Source organism: Micropterus salmoides, unplaced genomic scaffold (assembly GCF_014851395.1).
Source record: "Micropterus salmoides isolate LMB-PRFRI ecotype aquatic unplaced genomic scaffold, ASM1485139v1 Ms_hic_scaffold_6, whole genome shotgun sequence".
Classification (NCBI taxonomy): Eukaryota; Metazoa; Chordata; class Actinopteri; order Centrarchiformes; family Centrarchidae; genus Micropterus; species Micropterus salmoides.
The window spans coordinates 14,928,133-14,941,043 of NW_024044348.1; the positions used below are offsets into that span (position 1 = coordinate 14,928,133).

The window sequence follows — 12,911 nt, forward strand, 5'->3', positions numbered from 1 at the left end:
TACGCCAGCTGTTAAACTGTGATGATGCAATAGTTTCCTGAGACAAATGTGATGGTGCATCATTAGCTTCCATGGTCTGTCATTTTGTATTGGGAAACACTGAAAAAGGACATTAAAACACATTTCAAAGCACTAATACTTTAAACACCAGTCAGCTCTCAAAAGTTTGTTTACAATTCTTCTTGGGGAAATAAACACCACGAGGGAGGTCACATCTGCCATTGCCAATGTATGTTCCACTCTGAGCATCTAACACCTAATAGCCATTAATTACAAATCAAGAAAACCAGATTTGACTGAGCAAATGGGAAGCATGCATATATCTCTAACCACAGGCCAGTGTTGAAGAGACTTCAAATTGGCCTCTGAATACGATTCTAGCTGAAGGGTGGAGTGCAACATCTTATCTGAAGCATTAGTACACACAATTTCAAGCACCAATTTATATGCCTTCTAGCAATTAGAAAAAAAACAGAGCATGAGCAGTAATCTTTTATGTGGCGAAAATGTGAACTAATGTAATGAATTAAGAATAATTTGCCCAAAGCAAGTGTGTGTGTGTGTATGTGTGTGTAAGCTTCGGTACGAGGTGCATGCATATGTGCATTTTAAACCAAAGAACACAATTGATAAAATACCATTTTTATCATTTCCAAAGTACACTGGCACTGTGCACTTGACAAGGCAAAATTGGTTGTGTAGATGCTTGAGGGAAAAAAAATATTGGGTGTGCAAGGTTATCTCTTGGGAGAAGAGAGAGAGAGAGAGAGAGAGAGAGAGAGAGAGAGAGAGAGAGAGAGAGAGAGAGAATTAAATCAAACCCATGACTAGCCATTCCTCAACCAACTCATACAAGGACAAGAGCAAATGTTTATTAGTAATTGCTTTTTTATTTTATCTTTTCATCTTTTTTTTCCAGATAGATCACAATGAACACAGCCTTTAGACAATAGCAGTTGAAATAATCCATACAAATGAATGTCTGGTCTTTTCACCAGTTGCCCATTGTAGCGTGGAGCCCTATGCTATCAGTGTGGGCTTGGGGGTGAGGGGACGAGACTGACAAACATTGGGTGCTTGTTTTAACTAACCAAAATGGCATGTTGTCTCTATGTGTGTGTGAAGCAGTGACTGTCTGAGTCTGTGTGCACCTGCATCAGTGTGAGTCAGAGACCAGAGGCGGTCAGCCACATTCAACAAGGCCCTGTCCTAATCACTTGGTAAAACCAACAGTCTTAAGTGGGCAAAAATAACCCACTCTAGATTTGAGTAATGCACTGCCAAGAGTGTATGATGCCAACAGTGTATAATTAGACAATAATGAGAGGCCTTACATTATGCTCAATCCCCAACTATGCGTTGACCTCAGCAGCAGCATCCGCTCTATTAGACAGCAAATAGCCTGAGAGAGGGGCCATGGCTTTAAAGAGTACCTTCCATCCACTGGTCCCAGCTCATTTCCTGCCAACAGTTGGTGAGTGTAGAGACAATGGCCAGGCCAGGGGAACACCATTAGAGGGGACAGTACTTTAAATGTGCCTGAACTGTGACAGTGACTGTTTATGGCAGCCAGACTGAGTAAAAGAGTCCTTGTGCGACCTCTGCATTTTGTTTTAATTAATGCCCAAATAAAAGAGACCACAGCAATAGAGGCTTGATTTGAGTTGGAATTAAATCTATAGTACACAGGTAACAGAAATTAAATGAGGAAGAAAATTAATTGTTTTGTCAAACAATGAGGGCATGAAAATCAAGCGTGCACACACACACACACACACACACACACACACACACACAGACACACAGAGAGTAGAGAATGCTTGATCCAGCATGAAGACTGAGCACAGTGAGATAAAAAACAAAATAAACCGTGACATATGAGGAAGTGTCCCATTTGTCTGGGTAGTGTTTCGCCCTCTCTTTCAGCCTTCACTTTACCTGTAAGGGGAAATACATTTAAATGTAAGGCAGTATGCTGCTGAAGTGCCCGGGTGTTTGTGTGTGAGTGTCTAGGTGTATGCATGCACACATTTTTGTTAGGATCACAGTTGCAATGCGCACTTTGAACAGCACATTTTAACAGTTTGTACTGTTTGTATGATGTGAATGTCAGACCTGCTTGATATATCCAGATATTTGAGAGAGATAACAAAAAAATCTCATTTAAAAATAACCGTAAATATTTTCCTCCTCCGTCAAATCTTCCAAGCCCTCTCTAAAAACAGCCTCTGCCATCTCCCAGGAAAAGAGTAAGGGTAAGCCGAAACCAAATACTTTACAGACGAAAGAGAGGAGAAAAGCTAACAGTTGCTTTGCTCCTCAGAGGCAAGAAAGCAAACAGCTGAAGTGGAGAAAAGTAAGCAAATGGATAGTGAAGTAAGAAAAACATAAGCAAGTAGGCAAAATATACAGCAGAATAGCAGAATGACAGGAGAATGGCCAAACATGTATCTGAATTAAGAAAATGATGCAAGAACAGAAAGATCAAAATACTCAGATGTGACATGTCTGTGGGATAGAATGTGTTATATCTGCTGTCAAGATTCCAACTCAGCTCAGATACACTTTACAGTAAACACACCAGTATCCATATGAATGTAAGTCACTGTTCACTCTCATGGCTGCATCTCACATAGATTTGGTGACTGTGGTCGTATTTTCCAGACCACCTCTAGTCTAATAGTCTACTGTTCTGCTTATTTTACTGTCAGAGAATATTAGAAAAAGAACCCCCCATTTTTATTTCAGAGAGTGGCCGAAATGTGCCAAAATTTTCAAAAATAAATGTCTGTATCTTTTTTTTTTTAAGAAAGCCTGAATGTGAAGACACTCGGTTATATAAACCGTGTACCTAATCAGCTAAGACATCAAAGTAACTTTAAATAGAATTTCAGATGTCAAGTTTCTCTGCAAAGTATGATAATTCTAACATGTATTGAGGAGGAGTACATACATAAACAACACAGACTGCTGAAAAAGAACCTCTTTTGGTCCTTTATAGAAAATGCACATTCTGGTGGACCAGGGCTTTATAAGCAGTCACAAGCTCCACAGATACAACAAGCTCTCCGCAGAGACAGTAAGGCAGTTTTATGATCACCAAGGAAACCACTCCACTTTCCATATGGCAGGTTTCTTTTTTGGAAAGAAAGTAAAAACATAACGAACACAAAATACGCATACTCGTTATTGTTAAAGAAAATAGCTGCCCTGTAAAAATCTGCTCAGTAAAAATATTCAAACTGTTATCTTGTGGTTGTTGCTTTTTGTTGTTGGTTTGAATTGTATTCTAGATCAGCTGGCTCATTAAGCTTTCAACAGTTATTGTATTTGATCCAGCTGGATCTCAGGGTAAAAAGAGGCGACATCTCAAAAGCACTGAAGCTAGCCTGCAAAGATGCAGAATAGAGAGGAAAAAAAACACCAACAAAAACCCAAACTAAAGCAAACTCACAGAGTTCGACAGCTACTAAGGCAACTTTTGCCAAATACAATATAAGCCCATGTATATTGCAACACAACTATATATTAATTTAATAAAATACACAATATAGCTTTTGTACACATAACAATTTGGCTCAAATGCACAGAAATTGCAGTAAAATCAATAAAAAATGTCAGTTTTTTGATGTAAACACATCTAAATTGGATACATTTATACATATAATGATATTATGTATAGTGATAATGTGAAGGGACATTTTCTTGTTTGTTTATATTTTTGGATATTTGTCTTCGAAACAATGGCAGTGTCCTTTGCAGTTCTTTGAGTTAATACCCCACACTTTCCCTTAACTCGAGGACACTTTTTGCTGAGATTCCTCATTTCTTTTTTTCTTATAAAATGTATAAATATTTTGTTAATATTTGGACACTATACATGGATTCATACATATAATCATCTATATAATCATATAGATATAATTTTTTCACAGTTGAGGAAAAATGTCCCGTTTTATACAACTTGTGATTGCCTTTAGGCATAGTCACACACATGATAATTCACTGTACACAAGGGACTGAAAGCTGATGATGTTCATGTATAAGACAATTACACAGATGGCCAGTTGTGTGTAAGCATTAGTGTGTGTGTGTGTTTGTGTTTGTGTGTATGTAGGGGCATCAGCGCATGTGTGTGTCAGCATGTGTATGCGCAAAGAGTAGAGCACATGTGTAAAAACTGGTGCGTGCAACTACACCAGTCAGCAACATGAATGTTTAAATAGAGGCGTGAGACAGACACAACTTACACATGTGGCTACAAATGACAGGTGAAACATGGTTACACTGTTAATAATTCTCCTTCAGCGTAGCATTTAAGCTCCTCCAAATACGAGTCCATAACTAACCCCTGTGAGCACACCCCTGATTAAACAATCTCCTTATGTTCACACACCGTATCCATCACACGTTAAACACCTATATTAAAGTCAGAAAAGATAAGGTTGTTTTGTGTGTTTCCATCTTTCACTGTCCAGATTAGTATTTGTTTCTCTGATTCTGCATCGATTGTCGTGTCTGACCATAAGTAGTCCTTTTTCATTCAGTTTCTATGGCCATCACACATAACAGAAATCCACCTACACATACTTAGATATGTAGGATTTCACGAGAGACCATGAACAACACACTTATGAGCTGGTGGGCACTTAGATAATAGCTTGCGAGGTGCCAGAGACATAAGCCTCTGCAGTTTGCTTAAGAATCCAAAACAAAAAGAGTTTATAAATTCAGCAGAATTCAGATGTTTGTTACCCAGTTCATTTTCGTTGGTAGGGATCTTAACACCAAAACTGGTGCCAAATTACAGTAATAAATGCGCTTTTGTCCGTCCAGTGTCGGTACTTTTCAACAACAAATACAGTGAAAAGAGCTCCTATCATAAGAGCAATTTAACCTTTTTGATGTGTTTTGGTGACAGTTTTGGCATGAGAGTTTTTGGAATAGCGTTCTATTCCTCTCTCTACCTCCCTACTTATTTTTGTTTTGCCGTCCTTTTAGTCACTTCCTGAGTGTGCCAGTGGCCTCACTTCCTCTGCAGTCCTGCAATAATTTGTCGATGTCCCTCACCACCTGGTCAGCGTCCATTCTGTCACGGTTCGCGTCGGGATCCACCTGCTCCAGGACACACTCCATTTCAACTGTTGCCTCTTGGCTGATCCTGGAGCGGGCCTCTGCGAGCACCTTGGCCACTGGATCTGAGGGAGGCAATGGTGGGTAGACCCCCTGATCCCTGGATTGTTTGGTTGGTGACAGGTACTGACCATCAGGAGGCCCATAGTGGCCAGAGCAGGTAGCAGGAGGAGGTTTGCCTTCAGCCCCGTCAGCTGGGCTTTTGACTGAAGAGCATGGAGACATGGTGGAGCAGCCCTTGGTAGGACTGCTCGAGGCTGAGGGTACCTCTTGGAGCAGTGGACTGAGGGCACGTTTCACCTTCAAGTAGGGCTTGACATTGGCCACCAGGATGGTGTGGTCACGCCTCTCTTTTCCAAAAGTACAGAATGTCTTCTTGCCGTTGGGATTGACAGTCTCATAGGTCTCTGTCTCAGGCACAGTCTCCATCCCTGCTGGCACAAACATATTGTTGCGGTAGTCAACGCCCTCTGCCTGGTTTCCTCCAGCGGGGAACTGGGGCATCCAGCAGCGGTCAGAATGACCCAGCACTCGGCACTCCTCCGTACAATTCACACAATCCTCATCTGCAGACAGAATGAAAGGGAGGGGATGGATAGAGAAGAAAGGGATACTTGTGTCAGTATTGTGCATAGAATAATGTAAAACCACACAGGGAGAGGGTAATAGAATCATAGTACTATTATAAAACTGAACTGTACAAAGAGTTGGAGCCCAAAGTTAGGGAAGTAGAGCCAAGGCTAATGAAATTATGTAAAAAGAGTAAGAGCCAGCTAAGGATGCCCTGTTCCAAACACACATGTAACACACACACACACACACACACACACACACCTTTCTAAGGGACTGGGGGACACCTGCTAGCATTTTCCAAAGCTCTGATCAAGGGGATGGCACAGCATACAGAAGAGATGGGGAGGGAGCGAGAGAAAAACAACAACAGTTGAGGTTTGGCAAAGGCATAGTGCCGTTATCATAAATTCATGTCAGTGGGCTTTGAAGCCCTCCCTAGACTGAGAGACTGTGCCAAATGGCTTGTGCTTCTTCCCTGTGTGTTTGTGCCTGTTTATTTGTGTGCTCCTTGTTGTTGTGTGTGCGCGCATGTGTGTAGCGCAAGTGTGAGTGTGTGTTCCCCTCTTTCATCTCTATTCAGAAAGATGCACACTCTGGCTGATTATGGGAGTGCTCATGCCTGTGTCAAACAGATCCAGAACTTGGTTTAAAAAAATAATAATAAAATAAAAAGAGGAGCGCATTTTTTTCCTCCTCCTCTTGGGCGTGAAGTGAAAAATAGAGGAAAAAAAACTGAGCATCTGTTGTCCCATAAATGGAATTTTTCCATTGGCCGGGTGGGATGAAACCCAGAGAAGTCACACAGACAGACAGGATCCTAACACTTGAGACTATATGAATGGAATTGGTACAACTAGTTCCTTGTTTCTCATCAACATCCACACATCAGACAGTGTAATATATTTTAAGTGGTCAGTTACAACAAACTCTGATGAAAAGACATCAACAGTGATTGTGTATCATGTATCACGTCAATCATTATGTAACCAACTGAAAGTGTAACCTTGACATGGTACAGGTACAAAAAATGCAATAACAAACTAGCATTTAACACTGCTCTCCAGTAAAATCCAAAGGTTGCTTACACAGGCTTCTAAACAAATACAGCAGCTCAGGGAAATTTGCATATTGGTGTTGAGATACAGTATGGGATGCATCTCTGCCTGTTTGTGGAGCCAAACACTGCAGACAAACACCACACTTATAATTTCTTATAGCAATACAGCAATTATAGCAATAAGACAATAACACTTGCTTGTTTGCTAAAATATACTTTTTGGAACAAAACTAACTGCAACAGAACTGAGGCAGCTTTCTTTGTTAAGAGGAATTAGGCAAGTCTGTTCATAGGACCTTAATTTCTGCATTATTGATGTTTGTATAGCCCATTGTATAGCAGATATCTGAACTAAAACATATTCACAGACTTAGCAATTCCATACTTTTATAATTCACAGAAAACTTCTTCTTGTCACCTTTCACCTCCACTGCTGAATGTTAATGATTTAAACCTTGATTGCTCATGATGTATCTTGGTCCTTGCTTATTGCGTGTGGTACCAAAACCACACAGTAAATCAGTTTAATTTAGCCTCGTGTAACAGGCCGATTGTGGATTGAAGTTTAAATCAAAGTCAGTAGGTGACATTTTGAGGGACATGTTAATTAAGGGATTGAAAATGTTCTCTAAATGTAAGAAGACAACATTACTGTTAGGCACTGTAAAGCCATCCCATTAATTCCATTATGCAACGCATGGACCTTTACAGTATAGAGAAACTGTTGCTTCAAAGACCACAAACTTGGGACTAACACACACAATCATTTTGTTGATGCAAATGAGCAGAGCAGAGTGGATGTGCTTGAGTGCACTTGGCTGGGCGGTCTTTGCTGTGTTGCGGGTCACCAGCCTTGATTCCCCAGAGACTGCCCTCCTAAGCTGTAGAGATGAGCTTAACACTTCACAAATGTCTGAAGAAGCCAAACAGCGCTGGCAAAGAGAGGCTGACATTTCCCATGTCGAGGCAGTCATCTGGAGAGGAAATACGGTGAGCTGGAAAGCAGAGGCCAGACCAGTTTGAGATGGACTACATTTAAATGGTGTGGGGGTGAGTGAATGCATCTGCGCACACTGAGAAACATTCGTCTAGGTGTGCCTGTATTTCTGCAAGAGTGACTTGAGTAAGAAATTATTAACAACATGTCAAAAGCACAAAGATTGGCGATTTGGTCATTTAGCTTGTACATACAGTACAGAAAACAAACCTGAAGACACTTTCCAACCTGAACACGCTATTGCTGTTATCCATCACCAAGCCTACGTGTAACCAGCCTTAGCAGCTAGACAACTACTGCCTTTGTGTGCATTCCAGACACACACAATTAACTTGGCCCCTACAATGTCTTCATGCTCTCAGAGGTGATTGTCCATTCACTGTGTGTATATTAAAGCATAAATAATCCATGGAGACATATTTCCCTCTATTTAGTTGGAGGAAATCTCTGATAGATTATTCATGTCTCAGCTGCACGTTCAACCTTGAGGCGTTCTCCTCATATCTATGGCTAACGATATGACATATGAGAGCAAGGGTGACATTCATCTCCCTCTCTCTCTATCTGCTCCACCAGCTCTCTGGGATGGGCAATCGAAGCCTTCACCAATCACACATTTGCCTGCAATGATTTGGGGGCGTACTCACCCCCCTTGCAGTTTCTCTCTCAGCGCTGTGTATGGTCCAAGATAAATTACACTGATGGATACACTGGAACATGCAATCATTTGTCACAATTGGATTCATCTCTCAGTCAACGATTTGATATGGTACAGTGATAAAACACACTAATAATTGGCTTTATTCATTATTTTTGAATATACAGTAAATCATTAAGAAAAAGGATCATATTAACATGTTAGCTTTGCTATTTCTCCATCACTTTACACCTGCTTATACTGTCCACTCAATTATGTTTTGTGTTGATATCCTGTTAGTAGATCTTTCTTTTTTGCAAGATCACTGCTTCCATTTTTCACTGAAAGTCTAAGTATTTGTTGTAAAATCAAAACCAGAAGATAGCTTGTACCTCAAGATATCAATCTATGTTTACAACAAGCAGTATTTTTTATCTGTCAGTGTTCACTCTTATCAAGTTTGCAATCTTGGGCACTGATTTTGAATGGCTAAAGAAAAAAGTGTCCATGCATTTTACATACAAGCCTTGAAAATAGCCAGTACATCTTATAACAGAACCACAAGGGGACAATTCAATAATGCATATATATATGATTTGCAAGAATTTTAGATAACTCTGTGACTAAAACATCTTGAACATCAGAAAGAAAAGAAGAGAGGAAGTGGGAAGGAAAGTGTCACTGAATCTCTGATTGAATTGTCATGAGGCAGGCACAGTTGATGTTTGTATCTTTGAAGGCTTATTATGGACACTTGACCTGAATCCCTGATTGAAATCAAATATTTATTACACCTCTATTGCCAACAAAAAAGTTTAATTAACTCCACACACTCTTTTGTATTTGTGGATGCTTTTCTAACAGCGAGCAGCCAGAGCTATCTTACTACCTCTGGCAGGGTTAATTGCCTTGCTTTAGGGCAGAATAGCAAGACAGGGTAACAATGAGTTAGATAGGATAGCTATGTAGCTGCCAGTTATCTTTACTGCTAAGAGCACATGAAACAGATATAAAAGTAGAAAAGCTGCTCTGAGAAATCTTTGCGCAATAGCAAAAGGCCACACGGTGTCAAACAAGCCTTTGCACTGCAAAAAGAGGGAGAAGAAGTAAATGATCCTGGTTCACTGCGTTATTTGTCATCAGACATGGCAGTGCCTCCTAAAAGCACCCAGGGTGATATAGGCAAGTGAAAGATAGAAGAATGAAGGATTTGTTAATTACTTTGCTGAACCAATGAGGTGCCTTATCTGAAATGTAAAAAGTCCCTATGCAAGCGACGGGGGAATTCTTAGGATCAGTTCTTGCAGAAGAAATTAGGAATAATTGGAATTAATCATTTCAATAATGAATTCCATTTAAAAGCATAGTAGAGCATCTTAAACATTGTGTTTAATGACTGACGTATTCAAAACAGAAGAAGACAAATCAACAGAGCGCTACATCTAGTGTGTATTGAGATTGCATATGTACTATATGCCTGTACATGTATGTGTCTTTCCGTGTGCGTGACAGTGAATGCGCATTGTATGATTTACTTTATGCCTATGACTTGATATTTCTAACCAAAAAACAGCTGAGATAGACTTGCAATTCATCTATGACAAAAGTACACAATAAAAGGATAAAGAAATGATTGAATGAATTCTTAATAACTTTAAGAGTAATGTTTTTTCTTTTTTTTCAGAAAAAAATGCTGTCCTCTTTGCTTTCTGATCTAGACCACTAAGCCTTTGTTGTGTAGTTGTGGGGGGATTTACAAGAACAGGAAACTATTATTAGTATCTCATTTTTCAGCCTACCCTTTCCTAATACTCGTTGAGGATAACCATGCGAGTGCAGATGCAACAGAAAGTACACAACAAAGAATTGAGGATGGTTGTGTATATCCATATGGACATACAGTAGGCCCTATACACCCACACACACTCACCCACCCACCACACACACACACTCCATTTGATATGATTCACAACCCAGTGTCCAGTGTAAAATGTCAAGATTGAATGAGGTTGATATTAAAAACCTCCAATAACCCAAAGGGGTCAGAAAGAAAGTCTGAAAGGGGGAAAAAGCTTAATACAGTTAAACCCACTGGACTATTAAATTGTGTGTTCTGCTGTCATTCAGTTAGTAATCATATACAAACAGCAACATTTATTATAGGTATCATGAAAACCTCCCGCAGCCATCTCAGCATCACAGCAAAAGCGAAGGTATTTCTTCTGCTGAGCCATAAAATGCCCTTCATCTCTTTCAAAATTATTAACACAATGCCTCTCTGTTTTCCTTCCAGAAAAAGTATTTTACCAAATTAACACTTGATTAATGAGGGCCATGGGCCAAGTAAAATCACATATATTGGTGCAAAATGGTACAGGGCTCTACCTCAACAGTAACAAAAAGTAACCGGTCTCCACTCCTAGAAAGAGTTGTTTTTCTCCTCTCCTCGATTTAATATTTCAAATTTTCAGGGTGGAAGCTTTCAGTATGGTGCGTGACGGATGTGCACCTAAACCTGTGAGTATAAAAGTGTGCTTGTGTGTATCAGTGTGTGTCATAAAGCATGGTGTGATTTCCCTAAACACCCTTTTCTCCCTCCAGACGCCTGCCCCACTGGCCCTACATGCCCATCCCTCCTCGCTTTATTACCCAGCCCTGTGATTAATGTCCCTCTGTCACACACTGCTTCCCAGGGAGGGAGGGAGGAACCAAGAGAGGGCTGTACACACAGGCTATGGCTAACAAAGCAGCATCAGCAGCAAGCTTAACACAGGACAAACTCAGGGTGTTCCCTAAGTTCAAAAATGGTGCAAGTAAAAACCTACAAACACAACAGTTTAGCTTCCATCTTAGTGGTGGTGAATCATTTTACCATCATGCACACCTGGGTAGCCATTAGACAGCTTTATGAGCTACCAAAGTAGCCTATGAGGATGGAGAATGATCCGAGATAATGTGCGAGTGTGTTTGTGCGTTGAGGTTGTGTTGTGGTAAATATCCCCCAACCCACCCAAGGTGGACAGGAGGAATGGCAGCTGACGAATTGCGCAGAGCATCTGTGACAGACCATGACTGCACCTGTTCACCTGAGGGAGCTCACAGTGTGTGTGTGTTTGTGTGTGCATGTGCGTGTGTTATTGTGTTTTTAATCTCCTCGCCTACTGCTCTGTAGCCCAGCTGATCCATCCCACGTCCTCAGCCAATCAGGGTGACTAAATATTTGAACTGCACAGATGAAAGAGTCCCCACTCTGACTGAGCCTAATGTTTAGTAAATATCTTATGACTTCTCACGTTGCTAGTCTACTTAACAACAGAGCGTGCTTCAGATATTCCACATTTTGTTTTCTAAGAAATCAGTTTACACGGTAGACTACAGGGCTGATTTGTCTTATATATCTCCTATTTTCAATAAATATGGTATTCACTGTAACTTACAGTTGCCACTTTTCAATTTGTGTCTGTTATCTTATGAAACTCCCTCTGTTATTTATTCTGTTGTGAATTTGGCTTTATCACGACACAGACCCAAAGAAATCGAAATTTGATATTTCGCATTACTTCAGATATGGAGCAAGTTAGTTTATATTTCTTTCTCCATACACGGCATTGTCGTGGTGGAAATGAGAACATTACTCAAGTGTGTTACTGCATATGATATTGTTATAATTCTAAAACTGAGCTGTCCCGGAAAAACAGGTTGTTCTCTACAGTTGGCCAGTCTGTTTTGTCAACATTATTTCAAGAGGTTGCAATATAATAGTATTAGCAGGAAACCGTTGTTTTGGTGTATACAACAGAGAAAAAAATGGCAAATCAGAACTAGACAGTGCAATTCCTGGAGAAATTGCGGTGTGAATGCTGGCTGTTGAAGGCTAATGCTAAACTGGATTGCTAAACTTCATGCAATCTCTCATTTCAGCCTATCTCTTAAACAAGCAGTAGATGCTCCTGTCTCTTTAAAACCAGCATTTTATATAAGACAGAAAATATAAGAAGCCTAATAAGTCTCCTTTAATGTGTGTGTGTGTGTGTGTGTGTGTGTGTGTGTGTGCGCACACAGTTCTATCTCATACAGGCACCGCACTCTACTGGACTCTATGGATACTCCCTCCTCCAATCACACGCACGCACTTGCCCACTGAAATTTTATCGTGCACATAGCCGACCAATAGGACGTCGCTACTGATACGTGCGTGACGTAAAAATAGCAGTGTCCCTACTGCCTCAGCATCCTTTTTTCTTCAGCAAATGGCGAACTGCTCACTTAATTCACCACCTCCACGGATGGAGTCGCCACTACTAGAAAATTATCTTTGCACCCAGGCGAGGTGACCCATGTCCTGCCCGGACGAGTCCAGGCCCCCCCTTCCCTCCGCCAGCCGACCTGCGTCTGTGGAAGGGAGTGACTGGCCAAGTGACTGTTATGGAGGGAGAGAAGCCTGCTGAAGCTGCCACAATCCCCCGTCTGGTGTTCAAGAGGCCACTGTTTTACATGTGCTGCTTGTGTAAAAC

General features: G+C 40.8%; 1 protein-coding gene across 2 annotated transcripts in view; it reads right to left on the bottom strand.

Annotated features, from left to right (window-relative positions):
• Window positions 1–870: 870 nt before the first annotated feature.
• Window positions 871–12,911, bottom strand: part of pcdh17 (protocadherin 17) — a 61,759-nt gene continuing 49,718 nt past the window's right edge. For both annotated transcript variants that reach the window (XM_038701641.1, XM_038701640.1), the window contains exon 5: window positions 871–5,699. In XM_038701641.1, coding sequence (XP_038557569.1) covers window positions 5,002–5,699 — 698 coding nt within the window. In that variant the 3' untranslated portion in view covers window positions 871–5,001. The remainder of the gene's footprint in view (window positions 5,700–12,911) is intronic.